General features: G+C 37.1%; 1 protein-coding gene across 2 annotated transcripts in view; it reads right to left on the bottom strand.

The window, feature by feature from the left end:
• The window catches only part of IBTK (inhibitor of Bruton tyrosine kinase), a 54,628-nt gene that overhangs the window by 5,589 nt on the left and 26,362 nt on the right, over positions 1-22,677 (bottom strand). The window contains exons 13-26 of one of the 2 annotated variants that reach the window (XM_066179630.1): positions 22,280-22,366; positions 21,278-21,360; positions 21,137-21,174; positions 19,320-19,413; positions 18,831-18,932; positions 17,966-18,083; positions 16,256-16,316; positions 15,436-15,563; positions 13,869-13,981; positions 13,122-13,270; positions 12,760-12,923; positions 11,517-11,609; positions 10,239-10,391; positions 5,131-5,283 (exon numbers count right to left, since the gene is read on the bottom strand). In XM_066179630.1, the coding sequence (XP_066035727.1) occupies positions 5,131-5,283; positions 10,239-10,391; positions 11,517-11,609; positions 12,760-12,923; positions 13,122-13,270; positions 13,869-13,981; positions 15,436-15,563; positions 16,256-16,316; positions 17,966-18,083; positions 18,831-18,932; positions 19,320-19,413; positions 21,137-21,174; positions 21,278-21,360; positions 22,280-22,366 (1,536 nt within the window). Of the gene's footprint in view, positions 1-5,130; positions 5,284-10,238; positions 10,395-11,516; positions 11,610-12,759; positions 12,924-13,121; positions 13,271-13,868; positions 13,982-15,435; positions 15,564-16,255; positions 16,317-17,965; positions 18,084-18,830; positions 18,933-19,319; positions 19,414-21,136; positions 21,175-21,277; positions 21,361-22,279; positions 22,367-22,677 lie in introns of both variants that reach the window. The other variant, XM_066179629.1, reaches the window with a different exon arrangement.

Here is a 22,677-nt window from a genome sequence, read left to right as displayed (position 1 = left end):
GTTAAGCATCTTTGGTAGAACAGAATAGACCAGAGCAGACCCTCAGCAGGCCACAGCTGGCTGTGGAGAGGCTGGGGACAGTGCATGTTCTGGGTGTCAGGCTGCCTTACAGAAGCCCTCGAGAGGCTAGAGAAATGGGCAACTGAGAAACAATGAATTTCAAAGACAAGTGCAAAGCTCTGTTTTTGGAAGAGAACAGTCTCATGAGGCAGGACAGGCAGGACTGACTGCCTAGAAAGCAGTTCAACAGAGAGAAAGCAGAACCTGCAGAGTCCTAGGTGGCAACAAGTGAAAGATGTTACCAGCCAGTGCCCCAGCAGCAGAGACAGCCAATTGTGCTGGGCTGTGCTAGCAATACGGCAGCAAGGCAGGCAAGAGCTTTTATGTTCTTTGTCTATGTACAGAGTATTATTCTCAGTTTTGGGCTCCTCAAAACAAGAAGGATGCTGTCAAGTTGGAACAAGTCGAGGATTAGGAAGAATGTGTTTTGTTAAACCTAAAGGGAGGCAGCAAAGGGGAGATCTCATTGCTGCCTTCAACCACTTAACTGCAGGATAGAGAAAAGATGAAGCAAGAATCTTCTTAGAGGTACACAATGACAGATTAGAGGCAACATACACAAGAGGCAAAATAGTAAATCCCTGAGAGATAAAAGGAAAAATAAAAAAAATATGGAGATGATTATCCACTGAAATATGTTGTCCAAAAATCTGGGGTATCTTCAAACTTGGAAGCAGTCACAACTCAACCAGACAAGGTCCTGAGTAACATGATCTAGTTTGAATTACTTTGAGCAGGAGGCTAAACTACAGAATCAAAATTATTCTGTGATTTCAAAGCAGGGCACTATTTTTTAGCTGCATCCAGCTCTGGGGTCCTCAGCACAAAAAAACACATGGAGCTTGCTGCAAGTCCACAGGAGGCCACCAAGATGATTAAAGTTATGGAGCACCTCTCCATCTAGGGAAAAGCTGACAAAGTTGGGTTCTTTTAGCCTGGAAAAGAGAAGGCTTCAGAGTGACTTAATTGTTGCCTTCCAATACACGAAGGGACCTTGCAAGAAAGATGGAGCGGGACTTTTTATAAGCACATGTAATGGCCCAACAAGGCTTCAAACTGAGGGAGTGCAGGTTTAGATTAGATATTAGGAGGAGCTTCTTCACTGTGAAGGTAGTGAGGCACTGGCACAGGTTGCCCAGAGAAGCTGTGGGTGCACTATCCCTGCAACTGTTCAAGGCCAGGCTGGATGGAGCTCTGAGCAACCTGGTCTAGTGGGAGGTGTCCCTACCCCTGGCAGGAGGGTTGCAACAAGACAATCTTTAAGGTCCCTTCTAACCCAAACCATTCTATGATAAATTAGCTTCCAGTTTTTACTGCACTTAAAAGAAAACATTGAAAAGCAGAAAAGAACCAAAGAAAAGGAAGGAGAAGATGAGATGCAGACAGCCTTACGTGCTTTTATACTGATGTTACCTCTCAATTTTATCTCTTTTTCCACCTGCTTTAAGAATATTCACCTTCCAGCACATTTGACAATAACTGATTTGATAGCTACACTCTTCTTTCCATTGCCAATCCAAAGAACTCACAGCACTACGATAAATTAACCCAACTGGACTGTTACACTTAACAAACCTGATGACTTCCATACAAACAAGTCAAAAAACCCACACAACAACAACAAAAAAAATCGCCTCAAAAGGAATTTCCCAAATCTGGAATTAATAGTTCCAGCATCACAGCATAATCTAGCGACCAATTAAAAGATAAGTAAATACCTGTATCATCTCCTTCATTTAAAGCCAATGGGGCTTCAAGATGTAGGAAAAAGTCCAGGTATTTTGAAGCTGTTTGTCCATATGCACATCTGTGTTTCTTGCTAACAAGACACTCAGTCCAGATATTAAATCAACTGCAGATATCTCAACACGCTAAATTAATTCCTCAGCTGGCATCAAAATGACTAGGAGAAATGGAATACAGAGGAAATGTGAAGCTAGCACATACAGAAGAATGGGAAAATGTCTCAAAAATATAGGACTTGGAAACCTGGAAGTCTTAGAAGTCAAGACTGATGCAGACACATAAATGGTTCTGCATGGAAATAAACCAGCCAAGTATTATCAGTACTGAACCAACCTGATTAACTCAGTTGGCTGAACTTGTCATGACTCTTGTGCAGCCACCAAAGTGTCCCAGCCCTCAGCTCCCTAGTATTTCCTGAGTATTTGCTCATGAGACGCCAGGTCAGGTTTGGTGCCTCCCTGATCTAATAACTGCTCTCAGAAAAAGAGCACAAAGCCTGATCTTCCACAGAACCTCCTGGGTTTTGCTATACCATTTAAGTCATGTACTACATATTAGCTCATTATTAGCCATGACAGAACTAGGCCATTCCCAAACGAAGCTGCAGATACTTGTTTCCACTAAGACTCTTCACTGCTCTCTGGAGAAACACAGTGAAGACAACTCAGGCTGCCACAATTAAGTTAAGTCATGTCAGGGCTATGTTTTTAGCTTGGACTGCACATGTCCAGTGTAACTCTGAAGGATGAGGTGCCCCTGGAAACAACGCAGCCACATCCACGTACCCCAGCTCTTGGGATGATCTGCCTCTGGATTAAATGCAGTTCAAATCACCACAATTCATGATACGGTTTACCTAAAAAAAATTCTGTATTGCAAGAATTGGAAGACGACTGTACGTAGAAGAATGCTTATGTCACCATCCAAAACACCCTCATCCAGAGAGCAAAGAAAATTGTCAGTTTAATTAGTGCACAGTTCATCCAAGGGAGAAAGACAAAGCAGGAACATTATGTCATGCAAGTATCTTCAGTGTCCCATCACCAAGTCTGACATCAACAGGTGACTACTGCTTACGCTCTATATTTGTGCAATTTCCTTCCCTTGAAAAGGAATGGGGTAAGGGTGTGGATAATTAATCTTCACAGAAATAGCCTGAAAATGCCACAGGTAAAAATCAGAGCCTACTGACACGAAACTGTACAGTCAAAAACTAAAATTACCTCCAACTAGAAACTCCACTCCTTAGTTTCAGATGAAGAACTAGTCACCTAGACTCTTTACACATAAGAAACAAGCATCTTCAAACACAATTCAAAAACAACCTGAAACAGCTTTCGAGGGGCCTTCTTTTCAAAGGGATGACAGTCAATTTAGCCATCTACTAGGCTTCCACTAGCTTAATGTATCATGTTCAGACATTTAATGTATTAGACACAGATTCAGCTCAAATAGTCCACTTTGAGAGCATGCAGATTGGCCAGACTGTGCAGGTGAGACAGGACAATGCAAAAGCAAGAGAAATGACTTAATGAAGATTACAGAGCTGTTGTGACAAAGCTAATAATCGTATCCAGTGCAAATTCTCTTACCACCAGCCATAGGTATCTCCCGTATGATGAAAAGTTTTATTATTGTGCTAGCAACAGAACAATACTCTGCAGATTTGTGTTTCATGTTCCCACACCTCCACTCACCACAGTAACCTCAGCTTTATAACTGTTTCTGAGGGATGCCTCCCTATCACACACACTCCAAATGCCTCCTACCTCTCTCCTCAGACACTATCCCACACACAATGTTCCTACATTTCTTTAAATAGCAGTAAAACATGTATTACTTCTGTCCTACCAGTTTTTATGCAAGCTGAACAACCAAAAGTGAGGCCCAGCAGAACTTTCTTTTCCCCACAGAGGAGTCAGTTATTGGAGGGCAATGGGACAGGAGTTCATAAGAAAAACATCCAGATAATGACACAGCTCCTTGTGCAACAACAGCTCTGCAAACTTCTCCCTCAGCACAGCTGCATAAACTTGAGTCAGGCTGCTCTAAAGTTGTGTTGTAAGAAGAGCTGTGTGAAGGATTACAGAAGCTCCCCCTCTTTACTCAAGAGCAGCATTTAAACTCAGTCCCTCAGGCCTTTCTTGAGCTATGCTGCAGCTATGGCCAAGCCCAGCTTTGCTGTCCCTTAGCCTGACTTGATTTGCAGGCTTGACGTCAACCTTGGCTGATCCCAATGCACCTGTCAGTGCTCAGTGACTGTGGCTCATCCTGGTTTCTGTCACAGAGCCTGCCCTGCCCACCTCCCTCTGGCACATTGAGGCTGTGCCTTTGCCAGGGAACACACCAGTCAGTCAGTTCTGCTGTAACACTTGGCTTCCCAACCACTGTGGGACAGCAGGCCTGCAGAGCTTCCAGATAGTAGGTGGTAAGGTCTGTAAGATTTTTAGCTCTCTGCTTTGTAAATATATTTGAAATGTCTAGCATTCAAAGTTACTGATGATAGGGGGAAGAGGTGCAGGTAGGTGGGCAGTGCAGTCACACAGATCTTCAAGAATAAGGCAGAGATTCTTTCCTCAGCTTAACCAGTTATTTTAACCCAGAACAGGGATTCTGTTGGAGGTAGCAAGAGGATGCATGGCTAAAATGTTTTGACCAAAGAGCAATATTGTCTAATAACTAGAGATATAATTCACATGTGCCTTATTTTTGTCCTTAGAACTGCAGCCCCATGGTAATTATAATAGAGACATAACCAGTGCATCAAGGTTTCTGTAAGCCTGCTTAATCAATGAAAAACTGCACTTAAACAACTAAATCATCTTATAAGAAAACTCAGATTAGGAAATGCCCGAACTGTGTTTGAATAAACTGGTTTTATTCACTCAGGTTACAAAGAAATACTCCTTAGCAAAATGTTTCATGAATGCCATGTCTAAATGCTCACAAATACCTAATCTCTAGCGAGATTAGAAAAATACAGGTTTATCATTTTATACATATGCAAACAAACACATACAGACATATTTTGTTTGGAGCTTGAACTTTTTTATCATACACACACACACACACACACACACACATCAATCTATATGGATACAAACACTTTGAACCTGAAACAAAATGTTAGCAGTGGCAATAAATCGCTTGTCTTTAAGCTTTCTATTCTTAAGAGTATCTCATTCATAAAATCTTATTAACAGAATTATCAGAAGAATGCTCTTTTGAAATAACAATTTTATTCTTTCTTATTTCAAGACAATTTAACAGGTCATTGTGCTTCTTGTATAATGGTTGACCAATAATAAAAAAATGCATTCTTACCATATGGTGTTTTGGACTGATGAATCCTCAGATCCTTTATATCCACATCTTTTAATACCAGTACCAGGTGGATTATTCACACTCATACATTTTTCTTCTTCCATCACAAGATCACGGAATGACTTTGGCAAGGCAGAATGTAATGAAGATGACCTTTTTAAAATCAAAAATGAAACAAAACCAGTGTACTTTATACTTGCACTTTCCAAGACTCCATATTATTCCATGATTCAGATAGCAAAAAGGCCTTTCTGCTTATTAAAACTACATTATTACTTTGGTTTTGTATACATCGATTATCCTGCTAGAGCCTACTTGCTAAAATATGTAATTTTGGGTCATATAGATAAAGAAAAGGAAATAAATATCTATGAGAACAGAGGAAGCCATTAGTTTTGAAATAGCATTAGAATAATAAAAAAAAATTTAAAAAAGCAAACTCCACCCCTCCACCTATTTCCTCCACCTCATCCTCTTATAAAGCATTTTTTTTTCATAGATGGCTTGTCTTAGACAAGGTGTACCTTTTCTAACAGTGCTAGACCTTGAAAAGTATTTTCATAAAACGCAATGCTCCAGGTAGTGACAATCCAACACAGGCAGTTTACCACCATGTGGAAGTCAAGTATAGTTGATCTTTTCTTCCCAAGATGAATGAGATACTCATACCTGCTGGAGGCTCTATAAAACCCTTAATCCACAGAAGTTCAATAAAACTGATACCCTTAATTTTTTTTTTTACTTGTTCAAGCATAAGTTACTAAATTAGAGCCTGCATAAAAATAAACCATTATGAAAATATAGCAATTTAGCATCTTAAATATTATGAACACTTCCCAAACCCAAAGCCTTTTTGTTTACAGAATTCAAGGCAGTTACCACTAGTTCTTCTCTTATCTATCAAGGTTTGCAACTAATTATACATATATTTGCTTACATTTAACTTTACTAAGCATAGCAGTCCCACTTACTGCAAAATACACAAAATATATTCTGAAAGAACAGCTCTGCTTATTATCACTCAAAGAAACAAGAGACCATTTATAAACACTGCTAAGGTAAACCAAGCTATACAATGCCAACTGTTTGTGCAACTGCCATTAAGAGAGCAGCATCTCAAGTCAAGGACTTTCAAACTACATCTAGGTGGGACACAATTTAAGGTAACAAATAAGACGGAATTTTTAAAGTGCAACATTGTATCTGAAATGTTACAGCAAAAGCATCTGAAATCCATGCGTGATGTCTGATGTTAGACCACCCTGGCTTATATTTGTTGGCTTTTTTTTTAATTTAAGTATTGGATAAGCAGCACAGAAGACATCAAAAGCAGAACAGGAACCCCCAGATAGAAGTGCTCAGAGTCATTTTGCACATCCTCTACTCCTAGCACCAGCTGGAACACAAAAGTTCAGGGAAGTGTCTGACCAGGCCTCCCCCAAAACTATTATACTGAGTAGGCATATGGACCATGGGATCTGCTATCACAGAAGCTGCTTCTGCTAGTAACATTTTAAGTAGCCTATTTTGATTTGATTTACTCATTTCCCTGAAAATTCTGTACTGCAATCAGATCCACTTGCAACAGAGAGCCAAAAAAACCAAAAAAAAGCAACCCATAAACTACATCTCCCCCCAAAAAATCAACTGTATCATTCTCAGTTTGTGAACCTATCCAAAAAAATTATTTATGGCTTAAAACCATCTGTCTGAAAAGTGGTACAAATTTTTCCTACCATGTGACAACTCTAAATTTCAGTTTGTCCAAATACATTGTCATTTTAACCTAATTTGCAAAATTAGAAAAACTAATTTATGGTTTTTTGTGTTTTTTTTTTTTTTAAGTGGAATATGACTAAGTTTTTCTAAGCTGTAACTGCAAACCATCAAAGCATGGAGTTCCAAAACAGCTGCTAATGTTAAGTATAAGCTGGAATAATGTCAAACCGACAACCTAGAAATCAGGATACACAATTGTTCATTCTCAAGAGAAAATTCAAACTTCTTCAAGCCTCTGGTCTTCAAAAGCAGTAGACTCTCCTGAGCTTAAAAAAGGTCCAAAACAAGTAAGGAACACTCCCACTCCCTTGATCAAAGTAGGTTTAAAGAACTAATAAAGTCAACATGCAATTAACTTTGGACATTTCTTCAAAGTATTACTAGAGTGATATTTTATTTTTCCCTTCCAGTTTTCACCTTTCTTCAAAGCAGGAAACCTAGGTTCAGTTTCCCCAAAAACTATGAAACTGGAGGTTTCTTTTGGTGGAAAAGGCATAGTGTATGACAGATTTTCAGTCAACCAAAAAAAGTCAGAAGGTCCCACACCCTTCTGGCAAGTATGCTTCACTGCATTCAACATCCAAGTTGAGTATCTGATTTCACTGGAACACAATTTCTATGGCTTTGACTATATTGCATGTGTGGAAAGCACAATCAACTGCCAAATGCACTTAATAGTCCACTGTGAATTTACAGACTAACACTGTAAATATAATATTAGAGTAGATGAGTAACACAACCATTCTACCTTACACACAAAAATACTTTGAACAACTAGCAGAGGCAATCACATAATTGATCACTTGCCTAAAGCAGCTTGAAGTTTATTCAATGAATGTTTTCTTCTGGCAGCGAGGCCTAATCTTAAAAATTCATATAGCTCCCACTGGTTCTGTGCTTGAACTCTTGAGCTACTGGTATTTTCCAGATCAGCAGCCAGAGGAACGCAGGAGGAACGTGTGGAATCACGCACAGTGACCACATGAGCGTTAGATTGGATTCCATCCTCCTGAAATATACCCATGCCTTTCCACCTAAGATGGTTTGTGTAACACAGTAGGCCCAGCTCTTTCCAAAAACTGTTTAATCAGAACCATAAGAGCACAATATACTTTTTGGAGACATTTATCTAGGAATATTCAAAAATCAGTCTTTATTTGCTTTTTAAAAGCAAGGAACAATTCACGGCAGTCTGCAGTTTAAATAACACCCAATAGGTAAAGAATTATCTATCAGAGAGTGGATGAGTAGTATGAGGAAGTCAAACTATTCAAGCAGGACCTGCCTTTCTTAAAATGTATGATGGCTTGACCTGACCACCTGGTTGTTCTGCACACGCCATGTTAAGGCACTAAGGATGACCTGCCCCATGAGCCTCCCTGGAGCTGAGGTCAGGCTGACAGGCCTGTAGCTCTCCATGTCCTCCTTCTAAACCTTCTTAAGATGGGTGTCATATTGGCTCACCTCCAGTCACCCGGGCCCTCTCTATTTGACCAGGGCTGCTGGTAAACGATTTAGTGGCTCAGTGATCACCTTCCCCAGCTCCTTCAGTACCCTTGGGCTAATCCCATCCAGCCCCATGGACCTGTGTGTGTCAAAGAGGTGTAGTACATCCTCTTGGATTATGGGGGCTTCATTCCAGCCCATGGCGCTGGGTACCTGGAGAATGACTGATCTTACCATTAAAGACTGAGGCAAAGAAGACATCGGGTGCCTCAGGATTTCCTTCATACTTTGTCACTGCATCCTGATGAAAGGATGGAGATTCTCCTTCGCCCTCATTTTATTTCTATAAACATTTCAGTCTTTATTTTTTTACAATTTTTATATTGCATTGTCTTTATGGATAATTACAACATTAGTAGTAAAATTACAAACAGTGGAGTATTTTTTAAATATAATAAAGGATAGAATAACTCAGTGTTTACTGTGCTTATCAACATGTGATTCAACCATCAGTTCCTCCCAGCAAATTTTAAGCCGCAGAGCTGCTAAAGCCCTGTGACACCTCTATTAGCTAACACAAATAATTAACCTGCTGTTTGACCTGCAGAATCACCTGTGTAAAGCAGGTAGCATGTTCCTCAAAGCATTTGAGAGGACCAGTTTTAAGGACACAAATTCATCCACTCACTAGACTTCAGAAGATGAATCTTGCAAACCTTGTTTCTCCATTTGTCAAGGTCTCAATTATTGTTCAGAAATCCCGAAGAGTCTGAATGCTTAAGTGCAAACCAACTCACTGTCTTTCCTCTTTAAAATAAGACTGTGGGCTTTGTCCAATACTATATCAGAATGAATTTAAGGGATTGGGGAAGTAAATGAGACCCTAAATTTTAGTATTAGGTGTACATGGATGAAAATCAATTGAGAAGACAGAAATCTTAAGAGTGACCGTGATGGGTATGCTGAAACCTTTGCTCCCACTGAGGTACAACAAAGTTACGGAGAGAGGAGACTGACAGTTCTTCTAGGGTAACAGTACAAAAGTAATCTGCAATAAAAGTCTAGACCTTCTGAAAACTGGAGAAATGGCCACATTTACTTAAATATACTTTAAATGAACATTAACTTCACGCTTCGAGTATGCAAATAGGTATTTATCCCATAATATTTAAACCCATTAAATTTACAAAGTTTGAAACACCTACCTTTTTTGTTTACACTTTTATCCAATACCAACAGTAAAAGTGAAGAACAAAGCATGACTTGGGCTAGCCCCTCCTTACATTTGTTATAAACCTAGTTCACTGAAGAGATGATAAGCTATTTTTGTATTCAATACTATATTAACTCAAGCCCTTAAATTGGATGTGATCAGCATTCAAAGTGATTTTAAACCTCCTATACATCCTCCCATCATAAAAACTTTCAGAAGCATCCAATGCTTCCTCTAGCTCTGAGACACCTAGATAACTTTGCTATCCCTAATTTGGGTCAATTTTGCTCTAGTCTAAAGTCATTCCAGACCTTCCCCTGGGAAGGGCTAACATTTTTCTTTATGTTTTTGACAGAGAAAAACATCCATTCATTGTGGTTTTCAATAACCTCTTGGTAAGTAAGTTTCAGAGCTTGCTCTCAATCTTCTTCTTGTATGATTTACTTGGACTCCATCTGCAAATACATCGTACACAGGAAAGCACCAGATGGGATGCAGTCTTCTGACTCAGAGCAAAATTTCAAAGAACTGTTAAACTCCGACCACTGCATTTCCCTACTCCCTTTGAATTTCCAGATTACTTCCAAATGCAGATACAAATAATTCAGTTTGCTTATTCAACGTAGAAACTCGCCAAATAAAAAGAATTTATATTATTTTTATAACATACCACACGTTCCCTAGTTTTGCAACTTTCGTGGGTGGAGGTGGTGTAGTTACTAGAGTGGTAGGCTCTGGGCTGCTAACTGATCCATTATCTTTTGCTGCCAGGGCAATCATTTTCCTTTGCTTCTGAGAAAGCTTGATTCCATGAGACACCATTCTGCTGTGAATGGACATTGCAAAGAAAGAAGATGTAAGATTAGTGTCCTTTGAGATGACTCACCTTTAATCCTGCAAATCAAACTGAGAAATAACTTCTTTTCTAAACAAAAATACTTTGCTTAGAGTGCCAAAAGGCAAGGGAGGGGGGCATGGGCTCAGATGGCTGGGAAGCAAAAAAAACCCGATCAATTAATATCAAGAGTGACAGAAAGAAAAGCATCATAGAAGTATTGTTCACATAGATGTCCATAAATGAAAACATGCAGAGTAGGAATCAAGTCACCAAAAGAGGACAACCACTAGATGAAGACTATTTTCCATTCTTGTGATTTTTTTAGGGACTGTTAAGTCCAGCTCCCTTAAACCAAAAATATTCACCCATAAAAAAAATATATATACACAACAGCATAGAGCCATTTCTTCTACCTGTAATAATTTTCTTTTCTAAGCTATTTGGAGTCTTCAGTCTTTGCTGTTTTGTTTGCAGTTTCTGAATCTATCTAGCTAGCAAGACTTTACAAGGCTCCATGAGTACTGTCCTAACTCCTTTTTAAGAAAGCCACACCTCAAAGGTCATGAGAGTCACCTTCTGTTCTCTTTCATATGCCAGCAGTTAAACAACACTAGGTTTAATACACTGCCTTGTAAAAAACCACGTTTATCTCCCTGTGTCTTTTGGGATGCTTCTGCAGGAAGGAACCACACTTGCTTCTGTCTGAAGAATTGTCAACATCAAGACGTGGGTTATGGGAGAGGTCAGAGAATGCAAGCGAAGAAATTACCTTCTCAAATCCCGTACTCATGCACAAGTACTTCCCAAAGTCGTGGGACACGAGTTAATCCTTTTCGGTTGGAAACAGAAAGGCTCAGCAGGACAGAACACTTATTTAAGATACTAGCTCACTTGCTCTTTTGCAGTAGTTGACAAAACAAGACTAGAGTAAAATAAAGGGATGCATTTTGTATGCTCAAAGAAAAACATAATGAAGTAAACAAAGCTGTTCAAAACCAAACAGGACAACTTTCCTCCTGCTTTTTTTAAACTCAATGGCCTAAACCACTAAGTAAATTCATAACAACCTAGCCTATCACACTTTTTTATAGATTTTGGTTTTTTACCAACCTTGAATTTGCCTTTGGCATGGTTCCACATTTCTGCATACTTTCTTCAATTTCCATGATTGTTCTCAGATCCATAGCAGGGGGGCTGGCAGGGCTAAATGAAAAATAAGAAGTTACCTTAGAAGGCACTGATTTTCACTTACACTCCACAGTTCCAGCCATCACTGAAATCCTCTAAATCATACATAGGATTGGTAACTGGTTATATAATTTATGTCTGTTTCCTCAATTATGGCAAACCTCAAATAAAATGTTTCTGACAAAACTTTTATAAATACATACATTTTTAAGAGCACACTATAAAAATACTTTCAAGACTCATTATACTATGAAACAAAAAGATGCGAACTGTGATTACTTTAAAAAAAATTAGATCCCTAAAAAAATTAGATCCCTAAAACTATGATTACTTTAAAAAAATTAGATAGCTAAATAAGGATACTTATTTAGCAGTCAAATGCTCATGCTAAGTTACAGAGAGGCACTGCTCACAGCTCTGTCCTGAAGGTTGAATTAGATCTCTCTTTGAAGTACAGGATTAAAATTATATCACATGATAAACAAAATAGTTTTTGCAGTCAGAGCGCTACACAAACATCTACTTTCTCAAACTTCAGGTATTAGTCTCTTTTTCATACATGAACTAATTTCAAACTTCCACAGAAATGAGCATGAATCAAATCTAGACATTCCCAAGCTTTATAAAAAACAATAAATTAAAATGCATGTACTTAAAGGCATCTGAAAACTAAGCTGCATTACAACTAGATTCAAGGACAGGCTTTGAAATAAAGCATAAGCAGTACTTCCTCCATCTCTCCTTACAGATAAAAAATAATACTCCATTTTTTAATTGTACCAGTTAAACCTGTGGTGTTGATTTTTACAGCCCATTTAAGTCTAAAGGCCTAAAAAAATCTCAAAGTACAGTGGAGCTTCTATAGGCTTCAAGTATGGTATGATCCTACAAAGAACTCTCAAGTATTTTACATAGCATTAACCAAGTAGGTGTTATAAAAACAGATATTAGAAGTACAGACAGGAAGCAAATAAAAAAAAATAAGAATACTATCTATAGTATAGGTCTTCTCAATCAATCATTACAAAATGTACTCCTTTTATTAAATTATGAAAATCTTGAGTTCATGTGTACAACCATTTTGAAGAGCAGATAGCTTTTTAGACTGAACAGAACATTATTAGCTTTCACTACAAAGTGTAAAACAGTGACTGTATTACTGCACCTGAAACTGGTTGCTACCCAATTGGGAGAGCTTGCAGAGTTGTGTCTGGCACTGGGAATGGACTGTGGAACAGACTGCGTCAATGCTGATGCTCCCTTGTACAACTTCATCTCCTTGTTAGGGTGACAGGGTTTCATACCCTGACTGCATACTTTGTCTTTCATCTAAAGATCAAGCAGAAAATTGTTGAATAAACACTACAAACACTAGATTTTATTTCCTTAATCAAATAAACAATAACACCTCAAAGCTGTCTACTCCATCGTAAGTAAAACAGCTTCACAGGTAGACTCGAAAATACAAACTCTGCTTTCAGTGGACTAGATAAACACAAACAAAAAACTGCTAAGAAGAAATCCAACCTCAGTCTTCTCTGGATGAAATCCTTTTGTGAAGTCAGGGGACTGTAAGTCTCTGGGACTACCCACTCCTGTGTAACTACCTTCAGAGTCAGATGTTAAAAGTTCTGGAAGTGATTCTACTGAGTTAGCTTTATCCAGTTTTACTGAGCCTAAAAATAAGAAAAAAAATAGAACTATTAAATCATGAGAGCCAGACTAAACAATGCTTAACAAACACAAAAATTATTCACTCCATATGATGAATATAAAACAACCAAAAGTTTACCTAGTCCAGAATACTAGCCAGTGGTAAGTATAAGCAAATTTTTGGCTATCCTAAATATTTTTTCAGAATAACATTACTCCCAGTTTTCTTCCTCTGTCTCACAATATACACTCAATATTTTACCTCTGAATTCTTTTTCCATCTTTTCAATAAAAACCAGCTAATTTATTCTTTATGTTTCAGAAAGAAAATCCCACAGTGCATTAACAGAAATGTTCTACTTACTAAAACCACATGAGAAAATGTGCTCTATCTTTATATGATAAAATACATGCTTTTATCTGAACTTTGGGCACAAAATTCATATGGCGAACACCCTTTCAAAAAAACCCTAATCTTCAGAATTCCCTATTTAAATTCAACTATAGTGTTAACTAGAAAAGAAATAATCTAAGATTTCCTTCTTGCAATACAGAAATTGCACTGCATATTACACTTTATGTTCTGTTTTTATACCTGAAAGGAATCTCTTTCCCACTGACCTGTAGAGGCTGGACTCTGAATAATATCTGATAGATTATATCCTCCAGAGCTGTCAGACCGTTTTCGTGGCTTCTTTTTTGCCTTAGTTTTTGCTTTTTTGAACAGGGCTTCCCTAATAGGAACAAAAAAAACAAAAAAACCCACAGCATGCATTAAACCCAAAGAAACTGAGCCTTCAGAACTACCCATGTCAATGCCACGTTTTTCAGTCAGCAGCAGTAGTTATACTTCAAGCAACAGCACCGGATCTCAGGAGCTGGCACTAGCTGCTTGCTCCTGGCTCTGCTCAGGCCCTGGCACAACCATTTCCTAAATTATTTCGGGGGAAAAACGGAATCCCAGAGGAAGAGAAAAAAAACTCTTTCCAATCTAGATCTAGCCTCCGGACTATTATACTGCTGCACACAGACTTCTGCTGAGACAGTGGAAGATACAGCTGCTGCACAGGTTGGCACTGCCACCTAGGTCAGATTAAACCTGCTACACATCACGGCAACTGACAAAAAGCAAATTACAGACAGCTCTCCACATTTTTGTCCCTTGCTTTCTCCTAAATTACTGAAGTTCAATAAATGCCACAGTTGGTCTCATTCTTCCCCAACATAAACACTGCCATCGTGATAATACTAATTTTACAATAAAGCAGATAGAGTGATGTTACCTAAATGTCACGGGTTCCCATATATGCTATTAGGAAGAGTGAAATCAAGTAAAAAGCATCTTTAATTTTAACAAAACTACTAGATATCCAGAACTGTATGAATTAAGGCTACATCGCACTATTGCAAAGCTTCTTTAAGCAGCTTTTTAAGTAAGCACATAATTACTTAATCTTTCCTGCAGCACTACCTTACAGTACTTGGGATGCCTATTTTTTTTAATCCTTGGATTATTCAATTCCCTAGAAGCTACCACCCAGCCTTGCAAATCACTGGAAGGCTTGAAGTCAAATCCAAAATAGCCTCTCAGTTTCCTTGATCTACTAGTTCTTACTTACACTAGTTCATGTAGTGCAACTTTTCCTGACACTAGTGCTCAGAACAGTACACAACACTGCAGGCGAGGTTTCCTCTGCACGCTGACATTGCATCCCACTATTTGGAAGCCTGTTACCACCCATCCTACCATACTACAAAACTCTATATTTCATTTGATAATTCTTTTAATATCAAGAAATTTAGATTATCACAATTTTTCAAACAGACCTATAGTATATTCAAGTCTGCTTTTTTCCCTTTTGATTTCTCCTAATTCTGTGAAGTACAGTGAACTGCACAGTTGGCCACACACTTACACAGATACTTTCATCACATGCACAACTCCCAAACATTGCTGTGAACGCTCATTTTGCAACCTTTATTCACATGCTACTTATAAATTGAAAGTGCTCTGCTGCGGTTTTGCAACATTTTCAAAGACTTAAGGAAACTGAGAACAGTCGCTGAAATCTGCATTTCTTAATATTTCAATTCCGAACTTAAATGCAGTCAGGCACCAATGCAAATGTGGATTAATACCACACACAGTTCATCTACTTAAAAATATTGATGAAAAACACATCCTTACTGAGAATTTTGTTCTGCATTCATTTCTTCCCTTAAAAAGATGAAGTTCTCTCCCTCTTCAGGCTCAAAAGAACTTATGTCAGGTCCATCTGGATATGGAGTAATTACTCTCCTGACCATAGCTGGAATCTGTAGTTGTAAAAGCCATTACGTTAAGTTTCACTTAAGTTGTACGCTAGCAAATGTATGTAAGAGAACCAAAACCGATCATCATTTAAAACACTTCCACAGATCAGGTAATTAATTACTTAACAAGCTTATCAACTTCAGTTATATCTTTAGGCAAAATTGGAAAAATATCTTAAGTGACAGACTCAAAATGCCTACGTTTCATCTATTGTTAACTCATGGCAAAAAAAGCTTCAAGATTTCGCAAACGTGTATCTTTTACGGTTAGAGAATACTGAACTATAATGTGTCTTGGCTTTCACTATTGCACTACAGTTCAATTTTGACATCATTATTCTTACTGATTTTAACATCTATTCCATCACCGTGAACTTTTCAACGTTCTTCTAAGTAGTGATGTTCTTTTCAATAGGTTTTGCCTATGCTGCTCCATGCAACAATTGTTAATTACAGAACATAAATATGTTTAATGTGTATAACTAATTAAATTAAAAGAGACAATGCTGTTGCAGCAGTAAGTAGTGAATAATGAAATAAGAACTCCTTGAGTGATAATAGCAGCAGACAACTTCATCTTTTGAGTCAGATGTTCCACTTCAGCCTGTCACCTACAGACTCTGCGGGTACGTATTTATCACTCATCTATTCTCATTTTACCCCTAATCAGCTTACACTCAAGTTGTACAACTTACCATTTTCCTGTAATAAACAGAAAGATCCTTCACAACTTCATCACTTAAGACATCCAGAGTCCTAAAAAAACAATTATCTTTATTCTTAAAAACCAAATTCATCTTAGCAGCTTATAAAAAGATCACATTGATGAAAAAATCAAATGAACATTTTGGATGAATCTCACCTACAGGTATTATCACCTATTCATGGTGGTCAGAGTCTAAAGGAAGACACTGAACACAATAAAAACTAATCAATACCTTTGCTGTAGGACAGGATTAAATACACAACCTTCCCACCTACCTTTACCTGAGGTCACAGCCAAAAAAGACCTATATAGTTAAGTTACCCAGAACTCATCATTGCTTTACCTGTTTCTGCATACTGGCTTCCAGACATGTATCAAAACCTCTAAATTGATGTAAATTCTCCATAAAACTCAAACACAACACACAACATAGACATGAATGCCAAAAAACAACAATACAGCAACAAACTTGACTCAATAGAACTCTCTTGTCCATGTGAGCAGTTCTCCTTGCAAAAAAATTGTCAGGACTTAGTTCTGTTTTAGGTTTCTCAAATTAAAAGTCCTTCTAGCCGATACTAACATTTTCAGATTTTCACTAAAATGTAAATACAGTCTTAATCATAGTAAGAATGTTGAATGTTCTCTCTAGGCTTAAGATGAAACAAATCTGAATTCCAAATAATAATGAAGGCAATACTACTAGATTTTTTTCTCTTCTCTTTACAATCAAAGGTTAGAATGTTTAGACTTTATAAAGAGGTGAAGAGGGAAATTGCTAATATGAATGAACTCCTGAATCTGGGATCCAAGTGAAGCCGGTATGTGATGTAGCAATGAAATCCTGGCATTCTGAACTGTTTCAGATCTCTAAGAACTTCTATAAGTGAAAAGAAGTCTTTCACTTATAAAGGACACAGAGGCCTAACAATATAGATATTTTTTTTGGCTGGGTTTTTTCGGTGGTTTTTTTTAAGGTTTTGGTAGAAAAGAACTTCAATCAGTGCTGACAAGGTTTGCTCTGAGAAGATGATATGTACTTAGGAAGCAACCTGAAGGCCTGCCCAAAAGAGAAGGAAGGCCAGACCTTCAGCTTCTCAGAACTTTAGAAGGACCACTGTGGAAAGCAAGGATAAATTAATTTATTCAGTTCTCACTGCAGAAATTAAAGCAAAAAGACTACCAGATGGCAGGCCCCATCCTCTTTGGAAAACGAAGCAGCTATATAATACACCTACTTAAAATAAATCAAATATGTATCCTAACAACCATGTTTTAAAAAAAACCCCACCCAAACAAACAATCCTAATACAAATAAAAAATCCCCACAATAATCCCCATCCCTCCAACAAACAACCTCCAGATGGAGGGAAAAGCCTCACAGCAGTTTTATGCATCTTCAAAAACACTTTTCAAAAAGACTAGACCTAATGTTAAAGCCCACTGAATTCAAGAGAGGTTCTTCTTGCCAGACTGTAACATATGGTTTTGTACTCTAGAACTGGTAGAGTGTACAGATATTTAACTAGCTTCTCTCTCTCTAACTGGCAAAAATGAGACGACCTTTAACTAGCAGCATTCAGTTACATTTGAGCATTAAGTTGTCCATAATAGTCATTCCAATCCTTTTATCTTTTTTTTTTTTTTGGATATTTAAATTTTACAACTAATACATGAACACACTTGCATTCCTGCTTACCTTGCTTCAAGCAAAGCTGCCATATTGAGTCCAATGAATTGTAAGCAGGACAATTTTAGCTGTTCAGCATTATACATGGCTGAGAACTCCAACAGCTCAGCAGCATTCTTTAAGGTAACTGCAAAAAAACCCACAACAAACCAAATTAGATAATTGGCTGCAGTATCAAGCAGCCATTTTAACACTTATTGTGCAGCATGATTTAGTTATTGAAACGTATCATATACTACCCCATTCCTAAAAATGCTAATGCTCAAATGGCCATAAACTATAGGATGCTCCATGTAACTTTGTAGCAGCTTGTGTGCCATGGCTGCTTCACAGAATTAAAAAGCCCTACCTACAAACAGATCAGTTTCAAAACATTAAAATCCAACAGTCCAAAACAAAATGGAAAAGAAGTTAAAAACAGCAATTTTCATATATAGACTAAACGGTTCTTAAACTTCCAAATGTTCCAATTTAGTATGGAGAAAGGAAAAATAAGGGGGGTGAAAGAGGAGAGAAGGAACGCTAAATGCAAGGACAGAAACAGAATTCAATTTATCATATTTTAAAGAAAAGAAATTTTAATTCAGTGAAATAAAGGTTTGACTGGGCTTTGGGGGCAGTTAGCTTTTTTCTTTTTTTAACTTATTTTTTATTAAAGAGCATTAGATGAAGAAGATGCACAAGGAATTGAAGATTATGCTAACCTAGAATATTGCTTGGACTAAAGAAACAATTCTTAAAAGACATGTAATGAATATCCAAACATAATCACCTGAAGGGAAGATACACAAATTGTGTGGTGCAAAAGGCAAGAAATCTAAAAATGCCATTTTTTTATTCTCTAACCCTTTATAGTATATGCGGAAGGACTCACGTTTTTCTGCAATGGCTACTTCACAGATTTCTTTAAGTCTGGATATAAGAAGCTGGTCTGCTACCACAAGAACGTTACATATGAATTCCACATTTTGAGAATCTGGAAAACATAGCATCATGTAAACACTCGGGGCAAATCAAAAGCAACTATGAAACATACAGCTTCAACGAGATTTTGCCAAAGCACAAATACAATGGCTTTGCAAATTTTGATGGGATTTCCACAGCACAAGGAATAGCTTAGAAGAGCATCAACAGTCCCCTTTTTGAAGCAACAGAAGGAGGGAAAAGGAAAACTGCAATTTGACAAACTAAAGAAAAGGTTAAACAAGGCCTGGGGTACTGCTATCCTCACAAACTCTAAAGAAAGAATCAAGAATTTAGATTTTTAAAAATATAACTCCAACACAAGTATATTAAGTTTTGACTTTCTATTTTAAAAACAGAAAAATTGCAAGAGTTACAGTTGAAAATATATTAATGGCACCTTTTATGGCAAGAGCTTCATCCGTATACAAGTAATCCACAATTATCTGTAGTATGTCAGAATGAATGGGCATTTCCAGAGCCGAACAGGTAGCCTAAAACACAGACATATTTAAAGAAAAGAAAGGAAGAAATAGAGTAAGAAAAGCTGACTACTAAGAAAATAACTCAGATTGAGGGTCACATTTTTGAAGTTAAACAATTACTTAAGCATTTGTATAAAATCTGAGTTTCTCAATCAAGAATTGATTGTAGCAAAGCAATTAATATCTGTTCAAATTTCTGAATAAATACCCATGAAACAGTTTCATATTTGATCACGTTGATCATCTACTCTAACAATCCTCCCTGATTCTACTATTTTACCCACAATTGCCTTAAAGCAGAACTACAGGAACCCTCTGTGCAAGGTGAACTGAACTGCTTTCCTTTCAAGGGTAAAAGATCTAATAAAACCACCAGCTCTCAAATAACAATAATACTGACGTAGCCACTACTGTTAATGCCTTTAAAAATAAGGTCCTTGTCAAGCCCTCCATTTGAAGAACCATCCCAACCATTAAGGTAAAGCCGTTGTAGGAGCAAACTAAATCATGCAAGTGTCACCATTTGTGTTTATGCAACATCCCTGCTTAACAACTTTGGTTTACTTCAGGTGGTACTCAAGTAAAGCTTCATACTAAAATATTTACTTTGCTTTAGAACACTCTTCTGGTACTAACATATTTTCCTTCTAGAGTTTAAAAACCTCTTACAGACATTAAGATTTTTATATAATATCTACAGCCTTCGCTTCACAAAATATTTACTTATTAATTTAGGTTGATTTAGATTTACTTACAAAATAATAGGCAACTTATGAACTACATACTACTGATATACAAAACCATGATACCAGTGGACACTCAACACTTTAAAAACTCCCCTTAAATCAATCATTTGTCTCATAGTGTTTCAAATATGTTTTCTCAGGGAAGACTTAGGAAAAGGCAGCACAAGTAACCTGGAGGACAGGTGAAGTTCTGTTTCTCAGGAGAACAGAACTGCCAGTACTTCACCAGGTTCTTAATGCATTGCCAGAAAGCTGAGAAATTTGAGGAACTCCTGCGCACTGCTTTAGTTTTTTGTCTCAGAAAAATGCTTCTTCACTTACACCATTCCTCTCTTTCCATAAACATTATCAATAGTGCTCAGGTAGTTAAACAGAGGTAATTAGGGAAATTACAATGCCCAAAAACAACCAGGGCATTGACACACAGCTGGCAAATAGGAACCAAGACAAATAAAAGATCTACACCTTTTGAAACAGCAGTAAGTGACCAAGTAGAATAGTCCATGATATCCTCTATTTTATTTAGCAGCAAAATTCAGCTGGAGTTCTAAACACTGACCCTTGATCCTGTTCTCTCTTGCACTCCATACATATGACAAGCTATTTCAAACTGCATACTATTTAAATTGGACTATCTTTTAGATAAAGAAAATGAAAATTCATGCAAAGAAGTATCCCCTAAGAACAGTCCAGTCAGTGATTTTCATAAATCCATGAACTAGTTCAAATTAAATCCCTAAAACAAACCCCTCTGATATACAGTGTTACATTTATTGCTCTCATTTAATACACAATCTCAATAGTATAAATACAGAGTAACCAAAAATGTGGCATGTGGGTTTTTTTTTCTTGCAAACAGAATCAAAGAATCCAACCCTTCCTTTTCCCTAGTATTTAGGATATGTTACTATAGGAAAAGCTGAAAAGCTGTCACTTATTTCATGCAAAAAAACCCATACCACCAAACACGGTTTTGGCAAACTTACCTCAATCCATGAGCTGCTTAACATGCTGTGAAAATAATCTGTAAAGAAAGGCATTTCAGTTCAAGATGCAATAAAATGACAGTTAAAAAAGATAATATGACTTATGTTATATAAATATATATAAAAAATACACACACATACCAAGTCTTGCACAAAGTACACACTTATGACATGGGAATTCCTTTCCATCTAAAGATTTCAGGGTCACATCGCAGAGGTATGAACTAGAAGATATTTAATAGCATCAGAACTGTGACTATCCAGAAGAGCTACAAGTTGTAAACTCTACAAATAAATGCTAACTTTAGCAAGTTAGAATTTGTCCTTTGAAATAAAACACACCTAAACTTCAATAATACCACAGAAAACATACCCAAAAGAATAGGCACAACACTTTCCAGTGAGAATTTTTCTGTCCGAAGTTAAGCTTTAAAAATTCCATCTGAAATATTTCCTTTAAAACACAGTCAATTAATGTTTCAAAAATGCTGTAACTAAATAAATTATTTATGGCTAATTTTAGTCAATCTTTAATGGTCTAAGTTAAGTTACCTATTTCTTCAGTATCAGGAGGTACCATAGGCCTAGATAATGCATTTTAAGAATAAACCTGAATTCTGTGAAAAAGACGCTTTCATGCAATGTTGCTTTGGCTATATAAATAGACTATTCAGGACTTTGGGTATAAGTAACTCAATCACATCAATGGAATTAAAAACTAAATATCACTTTGCTAAAAGCAAATTAGAAAACATACTATGCATTTGCTTATTTTCAATCCATATAGTCTTATTGTCACAGAAAGCAGATTTACAGAAGTCAATTTGCTTTTGACTGGATTACCCATAACATTTCTCCCGGCATTAGCATTCTATGACACTTAATCCACAGAACACATTAGGGTACAGTAAAAATAAACAAAGATATAGCACACATAATCCATCCCCCATTACAAATTTACAAATCAAGTCTACAGAGAACTTCCAAACCTGAGTTACTATGATAGTTTGGAAGTAATTCAGTAACAACTGCACACCAGAAGTTAAAATGCAGCTGGATCAACCTTAGCCCTTACTTAACAGGTAAAGAGATGACATAAGAGGAAGATGGTGGAGTAGGGGAAACTTGATTTTAAAAAATTACCATTTCTTCTGATTTAACTTTGGTTTGTTCCCATTCTTCTTGTTGATGACATTAATTTTCCCATTTTCTAACCTGACTCCATCCAACCTGCAAATTATTAACATTAGTAATAAGCAATACAATTAGTATACAGTTCAAACCATTAAGAACAGTTTCACAAAGTAACAGTATTTCAGTAGGCTCATATTGTGAGTATGAAAATGAATCATCATACAAAAATAGAAAGGGCGGGCCAGTTGTTACTTGAAAAGTCTTCAAGGCAGATGTAAAATGTAACAGACATTCTTTTCACATCTTAGGTGTGTATTCATTATCTTAGACGAAACCTACACTGTATAGTTAAGGCCAAAGTTCAATACCACAGGGTCAAAAAATTAAAAGTTAAATACTTGTCACTA

This window comes from Chamaea fasciata, unplaced genomic scaffold, assembly GCF_029207755.1.
Source record: "Chamaea fasciata isolate MVZ Bird 193981 ecotype frontalis unplaced genomic scaffold, bChaFas1.0.hap1 SCAF_3, whole genome shotgun sequence".
NCBI classification, from domain to species: Eukaryota; Metazoa; Chordata; class Aves; order Passeriformes; family Sylviidae; genus Chamaea; species Chamaea fasciata.
Note: the sequence above shows the minus strand (reverse complement) of the source record. Positions and strands in the feature narration are given on the sequence as shown.